The following is a 24781-nucleotide window of genomic DNA, read 5'->3' as shown; positions in this document are numbered from 1 at the left end:
GCTGTATTTTTGGGAAGTGAGCCAGTGATGGCATCCCTTCCTCCTGGGGGGGGGGGGCGGAAACGAGGGCAGGGCCTGGGTTGGAGGGGTTGGAGCCTGTCCAGCAGGCCCCTGGCCACAGCCTCACTCCTTCGCTCTTCCTGCACCAGACCGGGACACAGACAGAAACGATTGAGGAGCTGCTGGAAGAGAACATGTCCTCGAGATAGCCCAGAAGCAGAGCATGAATGAGTCGGTGCACCTCGCTGGGAGCTGGAGCACTCTGTCCAGAACGCAGACCTGTCCGATGGTGGGTACCGCCTGGGGTCTTCAGCCGGCCTGCAGCAGCTTTCTCATCCAGGGAGCTGAACCCTTGGCTCAGAATCTTCCGTGTCAGTCTAGCCATTCACCCCAAGTAAATAGGGTTTCCATCAAGAGCCATTTGGAATGGTTTCATCACAGCTCTCCCCAAGGAGAACATGAGGGGTCCGGCAGCTTTGGTGTTGGGACATGAAATGCAAATTAAGCGTTGCCAGCTTTCTCGTTTCCCATATGGACAGTCCTAGGAGCTTCCAGATTACAGCACGCTGACCCCCAGAGGACATGTTAGGCCTCTCTATGGATGATTGAAAGCTCTGGATGGCAGGTGACACCCCCAGTGGTCATTAATCTCCACTATACACGTACCCCGGGCATTATTTCCTCTGTTCATTTGCATAATTGGGCAAGATGGATGCAGTCTGTTTTCTGTCTCTCTGGGTGGGGATTGCTAAGTGGCTGCCCCTCACAGGACCCAGGCCTCTTCCTCTCCCCCCTGTGCCCAGCACCCCAGGCGAGGTGTTGGCTGGGGAATGGCGGGTGGGGCAGCAGGAAGCTCCAGCGCTCCGCAAACAATAAGCCAGTTCCTTTGTTCAAAAATAGTACACGTGCACCTGATAGTGAGTTAATGTTTACTTAGAACTGTACAGAGTGTGGGTAAGGTATTGGGTGCATTTGGGGGACTTTTTCATTTCTGATAAACATCCCTAAACTAATGGAGGGGTTACTGAAGCAGCTGGGTATTTCTTCTCTTCAAGCTCCAAACCTAAAATACGTTGATTAAATTATTAATCAGTGTAAGAAGTTAGTTCTGCCTGTGCCATGGTGTCCGGGGGCTGTGGTGGGGCCTGAGGGTTGGTGGGGTGGTTCACATGGATTCCTGCCCTGGGAGTTCAGGTTCACCGGGAAGACCACTGCCCCCTGGCGAGGCAGAGAGGTGGTGCAGGCTGCCTAGGACAGTATCAGACCAAAAGGGAGTGTTTCAGTGACACCCAAGGGCGGCTGTTGGAGTCGGAAGCCTCACCGATTCACACCGACTGAGTGTGTTTGTGAGCCCTTTCAGGTCCATGATGATTTATTCTTGGTGTTCCCAACTCCTAGTGCTTAGCGGGGAGCTCGTGGGCTTTGGTTTGAATGGTGGCATGTGAGCAGAGCCCGAAAGTGCTTGTGCATGTATGGTGTGGTGGCTTCTTGAGTCAGAGGTGGTTGTCCAGCCCAGTTTCCTTAGCTGCAATATGGGGTGATGCAGCCACCTCGAAGGATTGCCTTGAGTACCCAGTGAAGCGTTACACTGTACATGGCCCACAGGCACTCTGGGAAGGGCTTCCTCTTTCTTCCTGTCTTGCTCGTGTCAAAACTCCTCCCTCCTTCCCTCCCCCTCCCTCCCCCCCCCTCCCCCTCCCTCCCTCCCTCCCTCCCTCTCTCTCTCCCTCTCTCTCCCTCTCTCTCTCACACACACCACACACACACACGGCACACACCACACACACACACGACCTGTCTCACAATCTGATTGCTGGGGGTGCTAATGAGCGAAGCACTCAGTCAAGAGTCATTGGTGGTTTTGTGATAAACTGTTGGGTCCTCATTGTCTCTGAGGGCCTGCCTTTCACTGAAGGGGAAATGAGGCTTGTAATCAATTCCTTTGTTTAATGTGTGGAACCTTCACATTTATCCTCCATGAGTACAGAGCTTCAGTTTGGGATGATGACAAAGTCTGCAGATGGATGGTGGGGGCGGTTGAATCTAACCAGTGAGAATGTATCTAATGCCGTAGAACTGTACTGAAAACGATAAAAATGGTAAATTTTATGTTCTGTATATTGCACCACAATGAAAAATGTGATATTTCCCATGAATGCTGTCCCAGTGATCACAGGTTCTGAGTCAGTGGGGTTTTAGGTCAGGTTAGTTGGATTCGTAGCGCAGTTGAGACAGCCCTCTGTGCACACGTTTTTGCACATCGAGAGCGCATGTGCTCGTGGGTGCGTTAGTGCGGGGATGGTCAGCACTGCGGACACTCCATCCACCTCCACTGCTGCATGCCTGTTGTTGCCTGTGGTCTTGAGGCCCTTCTGGTTTGTTGGGTCTGTACTGCTGTCCTTGGTGGGTGAAGAGACCTCAGAGAGGGATGTGGATGCCTTCCAGTTCTTAGGATCATGCAGGGGATCCAACACACGTTTTTTTTTTTTTCCCAGCTTGATGTGCTTGCTATGAAAGCCTTCAGCTCTTGGTACCTCCAGGCTCTAGCGTGATGAGTAAGCAGCAGGTGGGGGAGGCCATATTAGCCATACAGTGTGGTAAGGCTCCAGAGCTGAGCATGGTTCTCACGGGACAGAAGAGGACAGGACAGCCCTGATCCCTTCTCTCAGGGGCTTTCACATATATCCTTTTTCCTTTCCAGAAAAGTCCCTTAAGTTACCTAATATTATTCATCTGCTATGGCAGGATGGGGCCAAGAACTCCTGTCCCCTGACTCTTGGGTCTGTGCCCCCTTCTTCATTTATTTGTATTTGAGCTGTTTTAGAAGCAGAGTAGATAATCTGCCTTTTTCTGTCTTTGGCTCACATTTTCATCTCACTTAGAATTTTAAAGCAATTTATATATACCATCTCATTTTTTTCCAGTACAATTGTGAAATTACAAAATCTCTGTCAAAGGATGGCAAGTACCTGGCATACATCCCCACAGTTGCTGGCCACTTGTGGCAGACATAACTAGTCAATTGTCATGTTCCTCCTGCTGAACCTCCCAGAACCGGACCAGAAATGTCTCCTGTTTGCCATCTCTGTTGGTCTGTACAGTCCTTGAGTGCACAGTCAAGTTAGCAGCTTGGTAAAAACAGTTCCCAGCACTTAGTCTGTGACTTTTACATTGGCCCCTCCTCTATGAGCTGCTTTCTTCTTAAGCTCCTGGTTGCTCCCCAGACCCCAGCTGAGCTGGCAGAGGGACTGGAACAACCGGAGAAGGTCTCTAGCGTGCTGACCACAGCAGCACCGCATGGACTGGGGGTGAGGCACCCAACTGATCCCGGGGTGGGGAAGAGAGTGGAAGCAGAGTCTCTCCTGGAACCTGGACTGTGACCCGACTTTGTGTTTCAGCCTCCCGAAAGTCATTTGTGTTTGAGCTGAACGAATGTGCCTCCAGCCGCATCCTGAAGCTAGAGAAGGAGAACCAGAGCCTCCAGAGCACCATCCAGGGGCTGCGGGATGCATCCCTGGCGCTGGAGGAGAGCAGCCTGAAGTGCGGAGAGCTGGAGAAGGAGAACCACCAGCTCAGCAAGAAGGTAACCCCAGCCGGGGTGGGCGACCTCCTCCCCCAGCCCTTGTCTATAATGTGCAGCCAGGCAGAGCGTTCAGGTGTTGGTGAGTGTGCACAGCTGGGGAAAATGCAGAATCCACTGCAGGCACAGTTCATTATAATAGAGGGATAAGCGTGTACTTGACCAGAGGCAGCATGGCTTGTCCCTGCACCACAAATGCAAATGTGGCCCCAGTGTGACTAGACCCCTGTGTGCCTTGTCTTCATCTGCGAAATGGGGTTAATGGGGGTTGTAAGGATTTTATGGGTTATGTAAGTAGAGTCGGGCACATACATAGTAAGTGCTCTATGAAAAGAACGCACTGTTAAAAAGCATAGGACGGGGCACGGGAAGAGGAATCGGTGATGTCAGACATGCCTGCGTGTGTGTGTGTATAGGACACTGATGGACTATTTTAGGGCATTGCTGGTGGTAACACAAGGTCAGAGCACACCTCTTTCTCTTGGTTTATGGGGTGAGGAAGAAGAGATGGCCAAATTGCATTTGCCTTTCAGGACAACTGCTGGGTCTTTGATTTAGCACTGTAGAGCCCAAACCTCTGGGAGGACAGACAGAGGCTCCCAAACCGTCTTTGTTCTCCAGTTACGAGGACCCCTGTTCGCACAGGGGATGCGGATCGGGTCCACGAAAGGGCAGTTGAGAGCCAGGGATTGCCTGCGTGTGTTGGTCACAGGGCCTCAGTAGACATCACCCACACTACAGACAGCGCACCTGCGTCGTGGGCTATCCACACCACCTGCCAGATTGCAGCTGAGGGAGAGGACAAGAGTGCTCTTGCCCGCTGACCACCGTGCAGGGCCGATGCTTCTGGGTATCTGGGTGTCTGTCCCGACCTGCCCACTGTCTGGCCAGTGTCATTGACTGAGGTTGCACTGGCAGGGGGAGGAGCTTGGGCTGCAAACAAGAGACTGGGGTCCACTGGTGCTGGCCCTGCCTGCACTTCCTCTCTGGGGGAGGCTTGGGGCATCCCCTCCTTCTATGAAATGGTCTCTCCCATCCCCTCCTGGGACTTCCCAGGCTCGGTTACTCACCCTTCTGGTCCCTTTGAAGCATTGTGTGCTCCGCAGCGTGGTAGGTGCCAAAGTCTGTCATCTCTCATTGGACAATGGAAAACACAGTCTCTTGTGCTCTGTGTCTTAATGCAGAGCAGCGTGTGGAGGGCGACTAGACGGTTTGGGTGTTTAGGTTCACATGGGCCTAGCTCAGGAAATGTCTTTATAAATGGCAGTCTGATCTCAGCCAAGATTAAAAAAAAAAAAATTTTTTTTTGACCTTTCGAGAAATGAGAACCTTCAACTCCACAGGTCCTCACGGGTCTGCCGTAGAAAGCTGTGCTGAAATCTTGCTGGCCCAGCTCCCAGCCAGCCTCAGAGGTTTTCCCTCCCCTTGGGGTCCACCCTGGTCCCTCCTCTGCACAGACAGGACCGGCAGTGGGTGCTGCCTGCCCAGCATTATTTCTGAGCCCCCGTCTCTCAGTCCCACCTCCTGCTTCCTCTCTGGATCATTTCCCCGGGGGGATAGCAGCCCTCCCTGCCACAGCCTATGGGAGCATATCTTGGCACAGCATCCCTGGTAAAAGGGAGGTGCCACTGTTCCCAGACTGGAGCCACCCTGTGTCCGGAGCCAGGAGCCCTGGGGAGGGAGTCCTTCTGCCCACTGGAGCACCTCTTCTCCCTGTCCTCAGCCTGCCCGGGGTCTGGCTGGATCTGTTCTGACCCAGCGTGGGTAGTTACGTTCTCTCCGCACTCCAGCTTGGTACAGAACACTGGAGGGTTTCCCCAGCCTTGGTCACCTCACTCTGCGCTTCTCTCCATGGAGTGTGTCTCAGTCACCAGCTGGCATTTCTTGGTCAATAAGTGAACCACCAACCCAGCTGAGCCCCACAGGGGACACATCCCCAACAGTGACTCCTGGAATAAGGGAGGGCACCGCCTTGGGACGAGTCCAGACAACACAGCTACCCTGGGAGGTATCTACAAAGGAGGGTTAAGGGCCAACCAGGACACAGGGACCTGGAGGCCCCTCCCGCCCCCTGCCGTGCTAGCCCGGCTCTCCCATCATCCTGCACGTAGCCCAGGCTGCAAGCTTGCTTAGGTTCGGGATGTCTGTGGGAACCATCGTTCCCCAAAGTTAATATCTTCCTTCTAATTAATGAAATTTTCATGGGACTTAGAGAAACTGCCTCACCCTTGTGACTATAACTGTGTCAATACCTTGCAAGTTGAACGCCTTGAGCTAAGAAGTAAAGAATCCTTAGTTTCAGAGACAGGAAGGCAACCCGTTGAGGGTGTGTACAGATCCGGAGCTGAGGGGAAGGCCCCTGGCACCCACATACTCTGGGAGTCCATAACCTGAGCCAGGTACTTGAGGAAGGATGGGAAGCCCTCTCAGGGCTGACAGGCCTACGGCCAGCTCACATCTCAGCCCCGCGAGCTCCCCCAGGGCCACTACGGTCCGTCGGGGATGGGTAAGAATAGGGGCTCCAATTCCATGGCAGAAAGAACCAGAAAGGGAGAAAGATGGCAGTGGGCATCCAGCAGTGATAGGTGGGATGTGGGGACATCGTGTCTTCAGACTAGAAGCAAGAACAATCAGAAATGCAGAAGCTGGAAGAACATTCCTTTCTCCAGGAGAAAGGGGCAGCCAGGGTAAAGGATTACCAGTGAGGTCAGCGGGTGAGCTGGGAAGGCAGGGGGCACGCACCACAGGCTGCTGACAGTGCCTGGGAGCAGGTCTGGGGTCACCCACTGGTGTGCATCCTAGCCCTGCTGTGTCCTCACTGTGAGGCCTTGGGCAAATCACTTAGTTGCTCTGGCCCAGAGTCGTCCACTGCATGATAGTCAGTAATAATTGCCTGTTCCCTTACCCGTCACTGGCAGGACGCTCTTGGGGAGGGTCTGCTGACATTGGCACACCTGACACCTGCCAGATGCGTGCTGAGCACTTGATGGGATAGCTCATGAAGATGGACGCCGCTGGCCCAATGTCATTTACCAAAATTTGCTCATCATGGTCCTGTTGTTAGCAGCAAGGGACCAGACTCTGAACCCGTGTCCCTCTGACACCAGTCAGTGCCGTTTCCCCAACTCCTGTCCCCAGTGATAAGGAGTTTGGGGTTGGCAGGGAGGGACAGCAGCCCCCACGAAGCCCTCAGACTGCAAAAGGTGACATGGGCATCACCTGGGAGCCGAGTTGTAGGCCCTGCCTTCAGCCTGCCAAGTCAGAATCTGCATTTACCACGATGATAAATGTGGGTATCGGGCATGATAAAGTGTGATAAGCCCTGAGCTAGGTAGTTCATGTTTAGGAAGGATGGACGCTGGTGGGTCTTAGCCAAGAGCATGGCACCCAGGAGGTGATACAGATGGTCATCCAGGCAAGATGGGAGTGTGGTCCAGGGGCGCATGGGTGGTTCAGTCAGTTGAGCATCCAACTCTTGATTTCAGCTCAGGTCATGATCTCACGGTACATGAGTTCGAGCCCCAAGTTGGGCTCTGTGCTGACAATGCTTGGGATCCTCCTCCTCTGTTTTGTCTGTCTGTCTCTGTCTCTCATGCTCTCAGCCCCTCCCCCACTTGCACGCATGCACACACACACACACACACACACTCTAAAAAATAAATAAACTTTAAAAAAAAAGATGGAACATGGTCAGGCCTGGGGTAGTCAGGGGGCATGTGGAGGGGGAGGGCACAGGTAGAGAGGACAGGACTTGCTGACAAACTTATTGGAGGGTGAAAGTGGAAGGAGAGATGCATCAGAAGACTGCTCTGAGCAGCTGGGTGAGCAGGTGTGTCCCCAACTTAGGTGGCCTTTGTGAAGGAGAGGGTAGGAGGGTGAGTCCAAAGTCCCTGCAGGGCATCCAGCAGTGGTGGCTGGTGGCCCCTAGAGCATGTGCTCTGACCTTGAGAGCATGGACAAGGCCTGAGACAGAAGCGAGGGACCTGGGTGTGGCTAAGACATTTGGCAGTGAGGATGAGCAGGGGTGGGGTGAGAGGGAGGCTGACTGGTTGGTTGGTGCCCAGGACCCTCCCCTCTTCCCTAAGCCGAAAGTGCAAGGTGTGAACTAAGAGTTGAGATTGCTACGGAACAGCACTTGGATGTTTTTCCTTGAGAAGAGGCCTGTGCAAGTATTCTGTGAGGCTGGCAGGATTTTGGTTTGTCTTAAAACGTCGTTCACTTGTGAAAGTGACTTTTGCACTGGCTGGGTCTTCTGGCTCTACAGATTGAAAAGTTACAGACCCAGCTGGAGAGAGAGAAGCAGAGCAACCAGGATTTGGAGACCCTGAGTGAGGAGCTGATCAAAGAGAAGGAGCAGCTGCAGAGTGACATGGAGACCCTGAAGGCCGACAGAGCCAGGCAGGTGGGTGCCTCTGGGATGAATGTTCTTTCTCGCCTGTCTTGGGAACTGTGCCTACAAGGGGAAGAGTCCAGGATTATAGCCACTTCCTGTAATTGATGATGATATGTGTGTTACCACTGACCCAGCTTAGCTGCCCTCAAACCAGCCATTTTTAGCTGACGGTGCAGGAACAGGGGTCAGCTTTTGCCTCCCAGGTGACAACGGCAGTCCTGGTTTTGATTGTCGTGATTTGGGGGAGGAGAGAAAAGGTGCACGTGGCCTGTGGGTGGAGACCAGATGGCCTGCAGTGCACAGGACGGCCCCTCAGGATGAAGAACAGATCCAGCTGTAAACGTCTGTCGTGTCCTAGCAGAAAACCCTGGCAAACCTTTGAGCTTTATTTGGCTCACGCTATAAGAGGTCCAGGGTGGGCAACGCAGTGCTGGTGCAGTGGCTCAGTGATGCCAGCCAGAAGCCAGGCTTCTCTCTACCTGTCCTGCCAGGCCTAGCTATTGCACATCCCCAAAGTATGGGCGGGAAAAAGGTCACGATGCCCAGGGAGAGCGTCCTGCTGGGTGCCAAGCATGTCCAAGTCATGGAGCTGACACTCTCCCTGAGCCTGAAGGACGAGGAGGGGACAGAGATGCTGTAGATCAGTGGGGGGAAGATGGGGGATGTTCAAGGCAGAGGGAACATCACGTGCAGCGTCCGCAGCGGGGAGAGTGGCACACGGGGAGGCCACAGGTGGCAGGCTCAGGTCGTGGGGTCTTGCTGCCCAGGATGAGGAGTACCAGAGAAATCCCTTTCATTCTCATTCTTGTAAATAGAGGAAGAGAAGTGGTTTTACATTTGTGAATCGCTGTGACTGCTGTGGATGTGTTTGGCTTGAACTGAGTAATGACTGCCCTTGACCTTGGCCTGGGAAGCAATGGGATGGCTCTGGGTGGTCCTTCAGGGGCCTACAATTTATTCTCCTAGTTTGGACCCAGGTCACTGAAATTTATCCACGCAACAGCCACCTCGTGTGTCATTCGCGTTGTATTTCTCCGCAGATCAAGGATCTCGAGCAAGAAAAGGATCATCTCAACCAAGCGGTGTGGACGCTGCGGGAGAGGTCGCAGGTGAGCAGCGAGGCCCGGGTGAAGGACATCGAGAAGGAGAACAAAGCCCTCCACCAGACAGTGACGGAGACCAGCAGCAGACTCAGCAAGCTGGAATTCGAGAAGCAGCAGCTGCACAAGGACTTCGAACAGGTGAAGGAGAAGGTGGAGGGTGGAGGAGGGAGAGAAGGGCACCGGCTGGAGAAGGACAACGAGAAGCTGGCCAAGAAGGTGGCCTCCCTGAAGACCGCCACCGAGAAGGTGGACGCCCTGGAGCCGAGAGTCGGGGCCTGGCTCTGGAGAACCGGAAGCTCAGGAAGTCGCTGGACACCCTGCAGAACGTGTCCCTGCAGCTCGAGGGTCTGGAGCGGGACAACAAGCAGCTGGACGAGGAGAACCTAGAGCTGCGCAGGATGGTGGAGACCATGCGCTTCACCAGTGCCAAGATGGCTCAGATCGAGAGGGAGAACCAGGAGCTCGAGCGGGAGAAGGAGCTGAGGAAGAACGTGGAGCTGCTGAAGGCCCTGAGCAAGAAGTCCGAGCGCCTGGAGCTCAGCTACCAGGGCGTGAGCGCCGAGAACCTGCGGCTGCAGCAGACCCTGGAGAGCAGCAGCCAGAAGTCCCAGGCCCTGGAGCAAGAGCTCGGCGAGCTGGAGGCCGAAAACCAGGTCCTGCGGCGCGACCTGGAGGCCCTTCGGCTCTCCCACAAGCAGCTGGAGGGCTGAGAAGGACAGGAAGGCCCTGGAGCAGGAGGTGGCCCCTGGAGAAAGACAAGAAGCTGCTGGAGAAGGAGGCAAAGCGGCTGTGGCAGCAGGTGGAGCTCAAGGAGGCGGTCTTAGACGACAGCACCGCAAAGCTGTCTGCCGCCGAGAGGGAGCCGCGCCCTGGACAAGGAGCTGGCCCGCTGCAGGGACGCGGCCAGCAAGCTGAAGGAACTGGAGAGGGACAACAGGGACCTCACCAAGCAAGTCACCATGCATACGAGGACGCTGACCACCCTGAGAGAGGTGAGCTGGCACCGGCAGGCCCCTCCCCCGTGGTGAGGGGGTTGGGGTGCGTGCCTCCCGAGCAGACGTGAGACTGTGTGTGTGTGTGTGTGTGTGTGTGTGTGTGTGTGTGTCCTCCCTGATTCCGAACAGAATAAGGTCTGCCAGTGCAAAGAGCAAAGGGAAAGCACTGGTTCTAATCTCCCTGCCCAGAGATGACCACTGCTCATAGTCTGGCCGATTTTATCCCATCATTCCCCGTGTGCATTTGTACATACACACCTTGACATCGTGCGTCCCTGCATCCTAAGCTCTTCTGTTGTTTACTTACTCTGCCTTTCTTTTCTCATTACAGTAAGTAAGATTGAAGCCATGGATTTCTAATGGCTACAGGGTTTTAATGCTGTAGATTTACTGCAATTAGTTTTTGGACGTTTAGGTGGTTTTCCAATTCTTTTCATTATTTTAGATACCACTGGACACTTGCATACATATATCTGTTTTCTCAGGCTATATTCCTAGAAGCAAAAGTAGGGTTCTAAGGGTATGAACATCTTAAAGTTTCTTGCTAAGTTGGCATCCTGCTGTTTCCCCAGTATTTATTGCATGGGCCCTCTGGGGGTTCCTTCAGTGTTTGAAGGGGAATAAACTGCTTTAGTAAATGACTTCGGCATCTGAATGGCCCGCACAGAAGTTGAGTCTCACGTAGGTAGGAGTTGAGTGTGGCTGTTCATGGACAGCCTTAAATTCAGTGACTTGGGCACCTGGTTTCTCCCGTCCTGTGGCTCGGCCATCCCGCAGTGGAGTCCTCTTCCGGCTGTGGCAGTAAATGAGGAAGACAGTGGGTAAGAAAGATTGCACTCCACTGTGCAGAACGCGGTCACATGGCTGCACCTAGCTTCAGGCGAGGCTGGGGAACGTGTTTCAGCGGTGTGCCAGGGGAGAAAAGGAAATAGATTTGGGGAACACAGGGATGTCTCCATGTTCATGTGCGGGAAGATCGTAAGGCTATGGGAGAGAGTTCACTAATGACCCCTAGTCCCTGTCTCTGGAAGCAGAAGATAAGTTCTGCCGTGGTCACACTCAAGCCCGGAGTCATAGCGGCTCATCACGCCAGGGACTGACTTCTCATTCGTGAGAGTCCAGGTGACTCCCCAGGAGCCTGTCATCTGTGCTGTGACTCAGCAGTCCAGGCTGCTTTGATTTATGGCTCCGCCTTCTCAGCACGGGGCTTGGGCAGTTGCTGAGGCAGGACAAAGGCAGCTGGAAGGTCAGCCACCGGCTCTGCTGTGCTGCAGCCAGGAGGTGACCCACAGCATGTCCACCCACCACTCACTGGCCAGAACTACCGGGTAGCTGGACATTTGGGGTGAGCTGGAGTGTTGGGAGAGCGCCACGCTGTCACACGGCCGTCGAAGGCCTGAGGATTTGGTGGGGGGTCAGCTTGCATGCCAAGTAGCTGGGGCACTGGGCAGAGAGCAGTACCTGCCTGGAGAGCTTCGAAGATGGGTGGGAGTAAGGGGGACCTACATACAGTAAGTAAACCACCTAAATGAGAGCAACTGCTTTTGCAGAATAAACCACAACCAGAGTTTTTAGTAAAATCTTTATCTCTTTTGTCCTTTTTTCTGTTCCAAATTCCCGCAAGGAGCATTTAATTCCATTACTGCACAGAAAAGGTAATCGTGTTAGAATTCAAAGCTCCTACTCAAGGGTCAACATAAATGGCGTTGCACAAACACACGTCCTTCCCGTATCACCATGGAGGCTGGGAGGCTGGGAAAGCGCGTCTGTCCCTTCCCTTTGGAAGACGTCCTGGGGTTCACCTGTCCCGTGGAACTGTCTGCTCAGCCCTCAGGACACCTGAGTCAGCCATGACTCGGGAAGACGGCTCCTCAGCCTTAAGAAGGGCCTGTGCCAGGCCCTCCGTGCTGGCTCCTGTCCCATGCGCATCCTCTCCCTGTCCTGGCAGGACCTGGTGCTGGAGAAGCTCAAAGCCAGCAGCTGACCAGTGAGCTGGACAAACTGAGCCAGGGGCTGGAGAAGGTCGGCCTCCACAAGGAGCTGCTGCTACAGGACGAGCAGCCATGGCGACACGTGAGGACCTCCCTGCTGGTCTGTGGGCTCTTACCCGGCTGCATGCCGCACGCTCCCAGCTCCAGAGCTCTGTTCACTCTGCCTACCTCGGGGCTTGTTGTCTTGTGGTCTTTATGAGGGCTTGTGTCCTTTCAGATCATCTCCCTGGAGGTTTGCAGGGAGGGGTGAAAGGAGACTCTCTTGTCCAGTGGAAAGGCTTCTCAATTTTTTTTAAATACACTTTTTAGAGCACTTTAAGCTCAAAGCCAAGTTAAGGGAAGGACAGATTTCCTGAATGCCCTGCTGCCCCCCTCAACCCCCCCCATAGCCTCTCCTGTAATCCGTATCCCCACCAGGGTGGTGCATGTGTTCACTTGATGTGCCTCCACTGACCCATCATCACCCGAAGTCCACAGTTTACATTGGAGGCCGCTCTGGATGGTGCACATTCCATGGGTTTCAACCCTTGTGTAATAACCTGTATCTGCCAAGTGTCCTACAGAATGGTTTCTCTGCCCTGAAAATCCTGTGTTCCACCTATTCATTCCTCTTTTCCTGGTCCCAGCCCTTTAATTTTCAAACATTTAACCGTTGTAGTCTTTGCCTGCGGTTCTTTCAGTAACCGTCTCATTGTTCAAAGAAATCCAGTATCATGGATTTTTCCCGGACTTGTAACTGACAAGATCCACAGGACAGATAATGTGTGACACGCTGTCGGTGTGGTGAAAAGGCTACCACTTACCTAGCTAGCATTGTAGTCTTGGGCAAATGGCCTGATCTTTTTCTTTTTTTCTTTTTCTTTTTCTTTTTCTTTTTCTTTTTCTTTTTCTCTTTCTCTTTCTCTTCTCTTTCCTCTTTCTCTTTCCCTCTTCCTTCTCTTTCCTCTCTTTCCCCTCTTTCCTCTTTCTTTCCCCTCTTTCCCTCTTCTCTTTCCTTCCTCTTTCTCTTTTCTCCTTTCCCCTCATTTTCTCTTTTCTCTTCTTCTCTTTCTCTTTCTCCCCCTCTCTTCTCTCTCTTTTTCCTTTTCTCTTTCCTTTCTCTCTTTCTCTTTTCCTTCCTTCCTTCCTTCCTTCTTTCCTTCTTATTTTATTTTTTAAAGAGTGAGTCAGGGAGGGGAGGGAGAGAGAGAAAGAGAGAGAGAATCCCAAACAGGCTCCTTGCTTGTCAGCACAGAGCCCAACATAGAACTCCGTCTCACAAAGTGTGAGATCATGACCTGAGCTGAAATCAAGAGTCAGATACTTAACCGATTGAGCCACCCAGGTGCCCTGTGCTTAATTAACCTTTCTGAGACTAAGTTTCCCCATCTGTAAAATGGCCTTGATGATACCTTCCTCTAAGACTATGCCTGTAAGACTACAGCAGTGATGTCTCATTGGAGGGTGTCACAGGTGTGTGCAGGGAGCCCCGGGGAGGGCTCTGGGTGATGCTTTTGGCTCCTACAGTTCTTCTGGGCCAAATGCTGCAGAATAATAGGGAAAACGAGCTTAAGGAGGAGATAGGTGTTGGTAGCTGGGAGACTGGGGGCTTGTGGGTGGAAGAGGCAGATAGGTACAGTTGTGTTTTGTATTTTTCAGAAGTTCAAGATTCTGGAGGACAGAAATGACTCATTAAAAACAACATTAGCCCTGAAAGAAGAAAAGATTGTGTTTTTAGAAGCTCAGATGGAAGAGAAGGCCAGCCTGAACCAGTTGCAGAACGAGCTCCAGGTGGTAAGATCTGGCCCCTTCGGTGCCACTGTAAGTCCCAGTCATGAGGCCCCTGCCCACCTTTTCCAGCCCCTCACCTGGGGGGTAGCAGAGGGCCGGCCTGGATGCCCATTTCTCAGCAGATGTGCTGAGATGCAGGGTTCTGAGCGGGGGAGCTACCATCACAATCCTGTGCATCGGGGCTGGACAGGATCAGATGCCTGGGAGGAGAGGAGGCCACATTCAGAGCAGCACTGAGTCTGCTAGGCAAGATCGGGAACACCGATGAGGACCAGTGTGAGATGATGAGCATCGAGACCAGACAGAGGCCTCAAGTCTCTTGGGCACCCTCACATGGGACAGGTGGGCGTGGGTGCACAGGTGCTTCATCAGGATGTCCACTCCTGGTGATATGTGCTCTTCCAGCTCTCCTTTGCTTCTTTTAAGCAAAGCCTTTTTTTTTTTTTTTTAATGGTTATTTATTTTTGAGAGAGAGAAGGAGTAGGGGAGGGGAAGAGAGAAAGGGAGACACAGGCTCCGAAGTGGGCTCTGCACTGACAGCAGCGAGCTCGATGAGGGCTTAACTCTAGAACAGATCATGGCCTGAGCTGAAGTTGGACGCTTAACCAGCTGAGCCACCCAGGCACTCCCCCAACCCCCCGCCCCTTCTGCGTTTGAAGCCTTGTCACATTTCTTGGCTGCGTGATTGAACAAGGAATCTAGAACAAAGTGGTTCTAGAGCTGGAAGGGGCTTTGTAACATCACCCGGTCCACGTCCCCCAGTCTCATCTCCATTTGATGGAGTGGACAGCTGAAGCTCGGGAAAGCGAGAAGACTTGCAAGGTCATGTGGTTGAATTGAGACCGGAGGCAGATGTCTGGAAGGAGGGGGAGCACAGGGTGGGTTATGTATGTTCCCTGCAGAGCAGAAGGACGGTGTCTGTGCCTTATCACTGGTGCCAGGTGAGGGGTTGGGTTTGCTATGGGGCTCTCCTCTAGCCACGCAACTCAGAGCTCTGAACCAGCCTTTTCCTGCCCCAAGTCTGCTTTTCCTGCTCCCACCCCACAGTTGAAGACCGAGTGTGAGGTCCTCAGGCAGAACCAGCAGGAAGGGAAGCACTTGGAGAACTCTTTCAAACACCCTGTGGACACTCTGGTCACCGGTCTCCAGGGGAGGGAGCCCTGGGGACCCAGCCACAAGGAAGCCACCATGGAACTGCTCCGAGTGAAGGACCGGGCCATCGAGCTGGAACGGAATGTGAGTGGGCTGCCCCCGCTGTGTCGTTGAGAGAGAGAGAGCGACTGTGAGCGCGCAGTGCACTCTGTTGATTGTCCCAGTGATAGGCCGCCATTACCATAAAGGACACGAGACGTCAGAATCTGTTGAGATTTACCCAGATCCAGCTGAATACTTCTTGAGTTGTCCTGGCAAGTCCTATGAGCTACTTGTCATTTGAGATCTCGTCAGCCTTTCTAGCGGAAAGGAGCGCGTTCACATTTTCCCATGGTGAATCCTTTTCTGCCTGCCCTGTCAGACTTGGCCCTTGGCTTGTGCACCAGCCCCCGTTAACACACTGTTCCCCTAAGGGTTGACAGACCGTGGCCTGCCAGCCCACGGACATATGCTTTGTTACGTATTGTGTGTGGTCTTCCCACCCTCGTGGCAGACGTAAGTGGTTTGCAGTGGAGACCACGTGCCTAGGAGACTGCAGAATTCTGTCCGTCCCTTTACAGAAGTTTGCCGGTGCGTGTCTAACCCCCTGATGTTGTCGGACTCTCCAACAACCTTGTGAAGCGGGTAGTGATGATCTTCATCATTTGACAGATGAGAAAGTGGAGACAGTTTAAGAGACTCGACCCTAGGCCCCATGCTAGTAAGGGACAGCACTGGACTGTAACCCGTGGTCCTGACCCGGTTGGTGGCATATTTTACATGGTATCTCTCAATCTGCTGGGACGTGAACCGCCTTATTCTGTCTGTTGTCGCTCCTGAGTGGGGTGAGGTGTGGCCACAGGCTTTGACTCCCTGTCCTGTGGGAGAAGCTCACAGAACTGCACTTGTGGGGTGTTCAGCAGAGAAACAGAAGCATTACAGAGAGAAGTCACTGCACGGCTTTAACCCCAGCTTGCCTTTGCCTTGCACTCAGATGCTTCAGGTTTGAAGCCATATCGCCATTAGGTGAATGCATTTCTGTCTGGAAAGCACATACCAAAAAAAAAGTAGTTCTCTCCCCCCCCCCCCAATTCTGTTGATTGTCTTTTTCCAAGAGGGAAACGTTACTTGTCTCACCTGTTGGATTCTGGCTTTAGTCCCCATAGCATCAACTCTCGCGTGTTGCTTCCCACCCCAGTGCCTGTGGCCGGTTACATTTCCCGAGCTGGTGTCTGACAGGTCCCGTGCTTCCTCATCCCCTAGAACGCAGCTCTGCAGGCAGAGAAACAGCTGCTCAAGGAACAGCTGCAGCACTTAGAGACCCAGAACGTGGCCTTCAGCAGTCAGATCCTGACACTGCAGAAACAGAGCGCCTTCCTGCAGGAGCACAACACCACGCTGCAGACCCAGACGGCCACGCTGCAGGTGAGTGAGGGCCCAGCCACAGGCATCACGTAGAGACCCTCCCGCCACACTGGCTCCTCTGAGCACGGGAGAGTCTCCACACATTTATTTTGCATTGGTTCATTGCAAGCAGCGGGGCCCGGCCTGGGGGTCTTTGAAGGTGGTGTGGGTTTGTTTCCAGTGACTGAGCTCGTGGCTGCAGGGCTGGAAACGTGCTCTGCCCGGACTTGCCTGTTTCTCAAAGTCTCTTCCATAAGCTTTGACCAGGAATGACTTGGAAAAGAGGTTCTGGACTCAAATAAGTCAATTTTATTTACTATAAAACCTGGCAGAGTCTCTGTTAAGCTAGTGTGAATTTTTAATCTCCACGAGGGACGTATAGGGCATCAAGTAGCTGCCAGACTTTTGAGAGCTTCTAGTGAAACTGGCATTCCATGCCGCATATTCGAGGACGTTGGTTTTTATTTACGGTTAATACATTGTGAGGAAATGAATTAATCGTTCATTAATGCAGTTTCTGAGAAAAGCGTTTGAAACATGGGTCAGGACAGTAAACGGGAAACTGTTAGGCAAAGATGTTGGAATTTGTTGTATTAAAATAACAGAATTGATATTGGTTGTTGGTTTTTGGTGGTGGTGGTTGTGGCCAGGTCTTCGTCTGGGTTTCACGTCAGTAAAAGTGGCCCCCAGAATGAGTCAGGCAGAGCTGCCCCTTCAGTTTTCTGATAGTTTGGGATGTTGTGGGGTGGTGGTTCTGTGAGCATCATTAGGGTGGCTGGTGGTGGTGACCGGGTATTCTACAACCTCACTGGTTTTCTACTTGTTCTAGGAAACAGGTGTGTGAAAGTAGCCAAAGAGGGTGCCCGGGAGCTTCTCCAGAGAAAGGACATAATTGGCCCCAAAAGGTCCCATGTAGGGAGGGTGCAGGACCAGAGCCGTCTGACAGTCTAGTGCTGCCTCTTCCAGAGCGGTTTCTCAAGTTCAGACGGAACTGTCCTCAGCGGCTGGGGTTGGCTGCCCCGAGGGTCCCTGTTGTCCGGGTGTCTGCCTCCGGCCTCCTCACGGCGTGGTCACTGCGAGCTGGGGACACGGGAGCGTGTGGCTCCCTGGGGCCTGCCCGCGGTCAGGCGGAGCCTTCTCCCTCCCGGCAGGTGGAGAATTCCACTCTGAGCTCCCAGAGTGCCGCGCTCACCGCGCAGTACACGCTGCTCCAGAACCAGCAGACGGCCAAGGAGAGCGAGAATGAGAACCTGCAGAAGCAGCAGGAGCAGCTGACGGCGGCCTACGAGGCGCTGCTGCAGGACCACGAGCACTTGGCCGCGCTCCACGAGCGGCAGTCCACGGAGTACGAGGCCCTCATCCGCCAGCACAGCTGCCTGAAGACGCTGCATCGGAACCTGGAGCTGGAGCACAAGGAGCTCCGGGACAGGTGTGTGCGGGCCTCTGGCGGCGCCCCTGCCCCTCCGGGCTCATGTCCTTGCCCACAAGCCTTCCCCGCGTTTCCTCTCGGGCCGTTGCTTCACGTTGTCTGGGACACCCAGACTTTCCCGGAGGGAAGTCCATCGAAAGTCCCACCCAGCGGTTGGATGAGTTTGTGCAGCTGGAGGCCGAGTGACAGGAGGGTCCCCGAGTAGAGAAGGGGGTGCCGTGCCCACTCCCAGCTCAGGGAATCCCCAGCCTTGGGGTTCCTGCTTCCCTAAGGATTCCCCCACCTCTCCCTTCCTCTCCAAACCAGGAAGAAGGAGGCCATCCACCACAACTGCCCCGCAGTTTTTTACACTGACCCGCTCCCATGGACTTCCCCAGCCTCGTTTTCCCCGTCAAGGTCTGGGACGCTTTCTTTCCAGCCTTCGATTTTGGCAGCTTGTGAATGTATAGAAAGCAAATAGAACAGTATAATGAGACCCCCGTGTACCTCTCAGCTCAGCCATACCTCTCTCTCCCCCTGCCTGCCCTCCTTTCCTTTTTTAATCTAAAATTTACATGCACTGAAACCTACAGGTCTGGGCACTCTTCACAAAGCAGGGTCCTGGGTTTTGTGTACATTCAGCTAGCGTTGCCCGAGCTCCTGTCCCCCGGCAGATCCCTGAGTGTTTCCGGGCAGGACCCGGAGTCTGGTGGGAGGGGTGCTATGCACCTGACTCTGACCCAGGAGAGAGCTGTGTCTCTACAGAGAGGTGGGCACTCGAGCCCACGGAGCTGTGTAGGAGGGAGCAGTTGATTACCCACTTCCTGTGCTTGTCAGGTGTCCTTGCTGACAGCATCTCCTTTGACTGGTCTTAGTCATTGAGCTGCAAAGTGGTAAGGGCATCTGATGACACTGAGGGCACAGAGGTGATGACATTCATTTATCCACTCACCCGTTGCTTCTGTTTTGCCTCTCTCTGGGGTCCTCTACCTGCTCTCTCCACCCACATCTCCTTTCTTCAGGAGCTGTCGAAGCATCTGCTCCTAGTAAGACACTATGCCTTCCAGCCCAAATTAGCGTCTTGTGCCTCTGGGCATTTCCATCTCCCCTCTCCTCCTGAGCCCCTCCTAGGTTCGTGTGGCACTTGGTGAGCGTGTACTGTGTGCATGGTGCTGTGTCTAGACTTGCCAGGGATGCTCCCGGTTGGCTAATGAAATGGAGCAAAAGGTGTTCACAGAGCTCTGAACCTTGCCCACTGCTCACCAGGCACTTATGCATCTTGTCATTAACACCTTGTTCTATGTTCTAATCGTGTCTCACGATATTCTTAGTGTCTGTTTAGAGGGTGAAGGTTTTTGCAGGTGGAGTTTGGACTGGCCTTGAGGGGGTTCACTGTTGTTTTCCCTCTGGCTCCTTGTCAATACAGCAGGCAGAACTACTGTGTCGCTTGAATTTTCACTGGCTGGACAGATGGCTGGAGGCCCCCTTGGTCTGTCTGCAGTGGGACTATGGCTTTGGGAGTGTAGGTACTTGGGACACAGGGATGATGGCACTTTTTAAATTGGATGCTCATTTCTTCGTTCCCTTAATAGATATTTACCAAGTGCCATGCCTCGTACCCAGGATTCACTGGTGAGCAGGACACATGGCATCAGTCCTGCAGTTAGGTGGTTACTAGTGGTTACAGATACCCCTGTGGGCTTTTCCAAGACATGACCACAGGGAAACAGGTTTTGGGGAGCCCTGATATCTGCCTGTGGCCCTAATTTGCAAACCTGGATGGCTTTTTTCAGAATTGTTAGCCTGGTTGAGAAATGTCACCACCTGAGAAGCTAGACAGAGCTTCCACTCCCAGCTTTATGCTTCTCCACAGTGTGGCAGAAGGCCCCACAAAAGTGTGTCATTGAACGGCTGCCTAAGCAGGTTTCTGGCTTTCATCCCTGACTAGTCCTGGCTCTAGTCAGGTGGTATAAGTGGGCGCAGGCGTGGGGCTGTGAAGACAGGTTGGGCACCCTGTCACACTGTCTGACAAGGAAGGGGTCTGCAGAGGAGGGATTTGCCCGAATGGGGACGATTGAAAGGTGGTGCCTTAGTCGTTGCCATGGATTTGGGGGAGATCCTGAGTCGTCTTTGAACACGGATGTTTCCAGCAAGTAGGAAAGACAGCCTGGGCTTGTCAAGGGGTCCATCCTCCTGTGCTGTGCTGGTCTCCAGAGACAACTACACAGTAACCCCCAGAGACTGAGGCTGCAGAAGGAGAGAAAAGCCTAAGGGGAGGGGGAGGGCTGTGGTTGGGGATCCTGAGAAAAGGCTGTGCGCGCATGCGTGTGTGTGTGTGTGTGTCTGTGTGTCTGTGTGTGTGTGTGTATGAAGAATTGGCCACTGGCAGCCAGTAGGTCCCCACCAAGCAAGCCTCTGTCCCAGCAGCAAGGCCAGGCAAAGAACAAGGAGACTCAATTCCGGAGGAGAGGAGGGCGGAGGGCTCACCCAGGCCCCAGTGAAGAGGGATTAAGAGTTAAGTGTGGTGGAATTCAGCTGTTTATTTTGTTGTTTCTTGTAGATGTGTTTGTGCTTAGTGAACCACCTAGTAATGTAGCCATGACTCCTGAAGGGAAGGGCTCAGAGTGCAGGAAACATAGCCTTGGTGTTCCCCAGGCGGCTGGGGGAGGAATGGCTGCTTTGACGGGGAATCTGAGGGACTGTGGACACGTGTGGGGCTGGAGGAGACCCCTGGCCCAGACGCCTCTCCTGGCCACCGTTCTCCGTTTTTCTGCTGCCCTGCATCTCACCCTGCCTGTTCCTGCCCCATCCCCCTCAAAGACCCCAAAGAAAGCCTCCAGAGGGCCCTGCCTTCTGTGGGCAGCTTCACAGTCCTCTGGGGAGTTGGGTGCCTGGAGGGAAAGGAGCCCCCAGCCCAGCTCCCAGCGGGTGTGCTCCCCTCCGCCAGGCACGACGACATGCTGAAGCGTCAGGCGGAGCTGGAGGAGCGGGAGAAGGTTCTGAACACCGAGAGGGAGGCACTGCAGCAAGAGCAGAGGACAGGCGCCATGGCCGTGGGTGAGAACCAGCGGCTGCGGGGAGAGCTGGACAGGTGAGCTCCGTGTGGGGCGGCTGCCATCCGGGATTTCACGTAGACGCACTCCGCCCTGCCGAGAGGAGGTCAGCGGGGGTCCCCTGGCAGTCCTGTATTTTTATATTTTTACTTAAAAAAATTTTTTTATTGACTTTTTGAAAGAGTATGCACGAGTTGGGGAGGGGCAGAGAGAGGGGGAGACCCAGAATCGAAAGCAGGCTCCAGGCTCTGAGCTGTCGATGTGTAGGCTCGAACTCATGAACCGCAAGATCATGACCTGAGCCGAGGTCAGATGCTCAACCGACTGAGCCACCTGGGTGCCCCGCAGACCTGTATTTTTATAAACCCTGTCCTGTTCACAGCTGGGTGGCACAGTTGAGAGGGGGCTCTAGCTTTTGTTGCTGGGATGGAAGGACTCGGGAGACACATTGCATCAGGCCCAGACCCTCATCTGCTGTAGGCCACACGGCGATCTCATGAAGGACACACCATTGATGCTTAGTATTCACACGTTTCCTGTTGTGAATTCACCTCCTTCCTAAAATGTATGCGTCACCCCCAAATTGATGCTCATGGTGCTTTGATGCACATGCCCGGGGTGGCCCGGTACCTGAGTCACCTGATGCACACATTTCCAGCTGAGGACATACAAGGATGCTCTGCCTTCCTGTGTCAGTTCTCATGCTGTGAATAAGCATCCTTTTTGTGACCCGTGGGATTTTCATATTTTTGTCTTATTTCGTGGCAGTTTTACTATTTAAAATACCCACCAAGTGGAGTACTGAAGTGTTGTCTCGTGTTCCTAAGTGCAAGGCTGTGATGGCCTTACGGGGAAAGTACACATTAGATAAGCTCCATTCAGGCAGGAGCTACGGTGCTGTGGCCGGGAGGTGTCTTTAAACAGAAACCCCTATAAAATAAGGAATGTCTTGATCGGTCGACTAAAATGTTGTAACCAGAGCAGGAACCTGTACTGTGCATTTTCCCGAGGAGCAGTGGTTCAGTATCCACCATTTCAGTGATCTTGGGGGACCTCACAGAGCATCACTACCTCAGATAACGAGAGTCAGCTGTACTGTTATTATCCCCCCCACCCCACTTTTTTAACAGATAAGAAACAGGCTCAGAGATGAGCAAATTTTTTCAAAATCACTTAATGGCAGAGTCAGGATTTGAATCCAGTCTTACCACAATGACCGTATAAAGCTGCTTCGTCTCCATGTCCTTGCATGAATGTGCACCGGGGCCACATACTGCGGTGTGTCCTGTGCCCTGGGAGACCAGGCTCGTGGGTGAGGGAGTGTCGGCGATAGGCCTGACAGTGACGTGGGGAAGAACACAGCGGCTGAAGGTTGTCAGCCACGAGGCAGGCTCACCGCTACCAGGTCATCTTTCCGTTTTATGCTTTTTTCTTAAGAGAAACGGGACATCAGAGTATTGATGTGAGACTTTCAGGTTTCTAAATGTTGGCACACTGATCCATTTAAAAGAAGGGTGCGGGGCCAAATAAGACACAGCTGTGTCCAAATGAAATCCGTGAGCCTCCAGTGACTAGAACTTTCTGATCCAAATCTTCCCCCAAGAAATCCCAGTTACATAATAGTTATCATGATGATGATAATTTTAGTGGGTTTCTGTAAAACCCTGGCATCTCATATTTTATTTACTCCAGGAGTTGAAGTTAGAAAGGAGCTTGAAATTGGGAAGAAGAGCCAGACGCAAAAATGTTCTGGTTCTGTGTTTCCAGAAAACAAAACAAAACACGCTAACTACTGAACCCTTTTTTCCAAGTACATATGCAGATATCCCAAGGCTTTAAAGGCAAAAGACATGATAGCAGTGATACTCTGTTGGAGCAGGTGTCTGAGCCTACCCACTCTGTCCCCCCAGCCCAGTGCGAGGACACCAGGGGGACCCTTGTAGGACCCCAAGGGATGCAGTTTGAAAACTGCTGATTTTGTTCAAGCCTCTCATTTTACACGTGAAAGAACTGAGGCCCAGAGAGGCTATCATCTTGTGTAATGCTGCACAGCAGGGACAGCTCTTCAGCTCTTGGCCTGTGGCTCTCCACCCCCAGGGTCAATTTCCTGCACCACCAGCTGAAGGGGGAGTATGAGGAGCTGCACGCCCACACCAAGGAGCTGAAAACCTCCCTGAACAACTCACAGCTGGAGCTGAACCGCTGGCAGGCACGGTTTGACGAGCTGAAGGAGCAGCACCAGAACATGGACATCTCGCTGACCAAGCTGGACAACCGCTGCGAGGTGAGGCCTCAGGACGTGGACAGCCCTGGGCCCAGTGGGGTTGCGATGGGTCTGCGCTGGCGTCGGCATCCGAAGACTCCGTGGAAGGCGGTACAGGGGCTGAGAGGGTACTGAGGCATTTAAAAGGGAGACAGACACCATGACTGGCAGAGATGTATTAGAAAACACCTTTCCATCTGCCCTGTGCTTCCCCGAGCATCAGAGACATGTGTGGGGACAGCAGAACACAGACTTATTTCCATCCCCTTGTCTGTGTCTACACTTTCATCTTTGCAATTCAGTATCCACGCTGTTCCCGAGAAATGGCGTGAATGGCTGACTCTGGCTCAGGGTCCTGTATCCCGGGGCATCTGGGATGGAGCTTACTCAGGAGTGCCCGGGTTTCCAGAGGAGCAGAGCTCTCTTTTGGTGCACTAGGTTGGAAATTGTCTTCTTAGACAGCAAAACCATCTCAAATGACATCGTAAGCAGACCCCGCGACAGATAAGACCAAAGCGGATTGGGCAGGGGAGAGCACTTGGTCCCTCCCCAGCTTCATCCGTGGGTCCCTCCCCATGGATGGCACCATCCCCAGGACACAGCTCCTCTTGCCTCTCGTTTGTCCAGAAATCCTCTCAGAGGCCTTTTCCTTCGAGCTCGTGGTGGCCCTTTGGGACATCTCAGTTGAGGAAACCAAGGCCCAGGTGCCTCAAGGCCCCCTGGGCTGGGGCAAGGGGCGTGTGGAGGAGGTGGGGGCCAGACTTTAAGCCAGAGGAAGCCTCAGCCACCATAGGCTGTGTTGTCACAGGGAGGTTCTTTAGGGTTTTGGAGGAGACCTCAGACTGAGGTCCACGGTAGTGGAATGGAGCTCTGTCTGAAGCCAAAGCCTGCGATTTTCCTGCTACATCAACCGTACTGATCTTCTGAAGCAGGAGTTGGCAGATCTCAGCCCATGAGTCAGATCTAGCCCACTGCCTGTTTGTATACATTCGGCTATGAACTAAGAATGTCTTTGACAGTGGTAGTGGTTGGGAGAAATCGAAAGAATAGTTTGTGTCAAGTGGAAATGATAAGAAGCTTAAGGATAATTTTTTTAATGTTTATTTTTGAGAAAGAGGGAGGGAGGGAGGGCGGGCAAGCGAGTTTGGGAGGGCAGAGAGAGAGGGAGACACAGAACCCGAAGCAGGCTCCAGGCTCCTAGCTGTCAGCACAGAGCCCGATGCGGGGATTGAACCCACAAACCGTGAGATCATCATGACCTGGGCTGATGTCGGACACTTAACCGAATGAGCCACCCAGGCCCCCCAGAAATGATAGGAAATTTAAATGTCCATGTCTGTCAGCAGTGTTATGGGAACATGGCTACACCCGGTGCGCTTACATTTTGTCTGTGGCTACTTCCTGCTGCAGCAACTGAGTCGAAGCTTTGCAACAGGTGACCCCCTTTCAGTCTGGAAAGCCTGAAATACTTAGTGTCAGGTCCTTTGAAGAAAAGGTGTGCTGACCCTCTTCAAGAGCAGAGCTGCCCACCAGAAATAAAGCACAGGCCACGTGCACATGTTAACGTTTTCTAGTAGCCATGTTAAAAAAGTAAGAACAGGTGGGATTAATTTTCAAAGTATATTTTGTTTGGCTAACATATCTAAAACATTATCATTTCGATGTGTATCCAAAAAAATCTCTTCTACGT

General features: G+C 53.1%; 1 protein-coding gene across 1 annotated transcript in view; it reads left to right on the top strand.

Moving 5' to 3' along the window:
• CCDC88C (coiled-coil domain containing 88C) overlaps positions 1–24781 on the top strand; it is a 129582-nt gene that overhangs the window by 82465 nt on the left and 22336 nt on the right. The window contains 18 exon segments of the mRNA XM_030320236.1: positions 150–195; positions 198–242; positions 245–289; positions 3399–3583; positions 7845–7982; positions 9014–9335; positions 9338–9782; positions 9784–9819; positions 9821–9937; positions 9939–10068; positions 12020–12041; positions 12044–12144; positions 13701–13835; positions 14880–15068; positions 16227–16388; positions 17519–17796; positions 20723–20866; positions 22926–23112. Coding sequence (XP_030176096.1) covers positions 150–195; positions 198–242; positions 245–289; positions 3399–3583; positions 7845–7982; positions 9014–9335; positions 9338–9782; positions 9784–9819; positions 9821–9937; positions 9939–10068; positions 12020–12041; positions 12044–12144; positions 13701–13835; positions 14880–15068; positions 16227–16388; positions 17519–17796; positions 20723–20866; positions 22926–23112 — 2727 coding nt within the window.

The sequence above is a fragment of the Lynx canadensis genome, chromosome B3 (genome assembly GCF_007474595.2).
Source record: "Lynx canadensis isolate LIC74 chromosome B3, mLynCan4.pri.v2, whole genome shotgun sequence".
Lineage (NCBI taxonomy): Eukaryota > Metazoa > Chordata > Mammalia > Carnivora > Felidae > Lynx > Lynx canadensis.
Note: the sequence above shows the minus strand (reverse complement) of the source record. Positions and strands in the feature narration are given on the sequence as shown.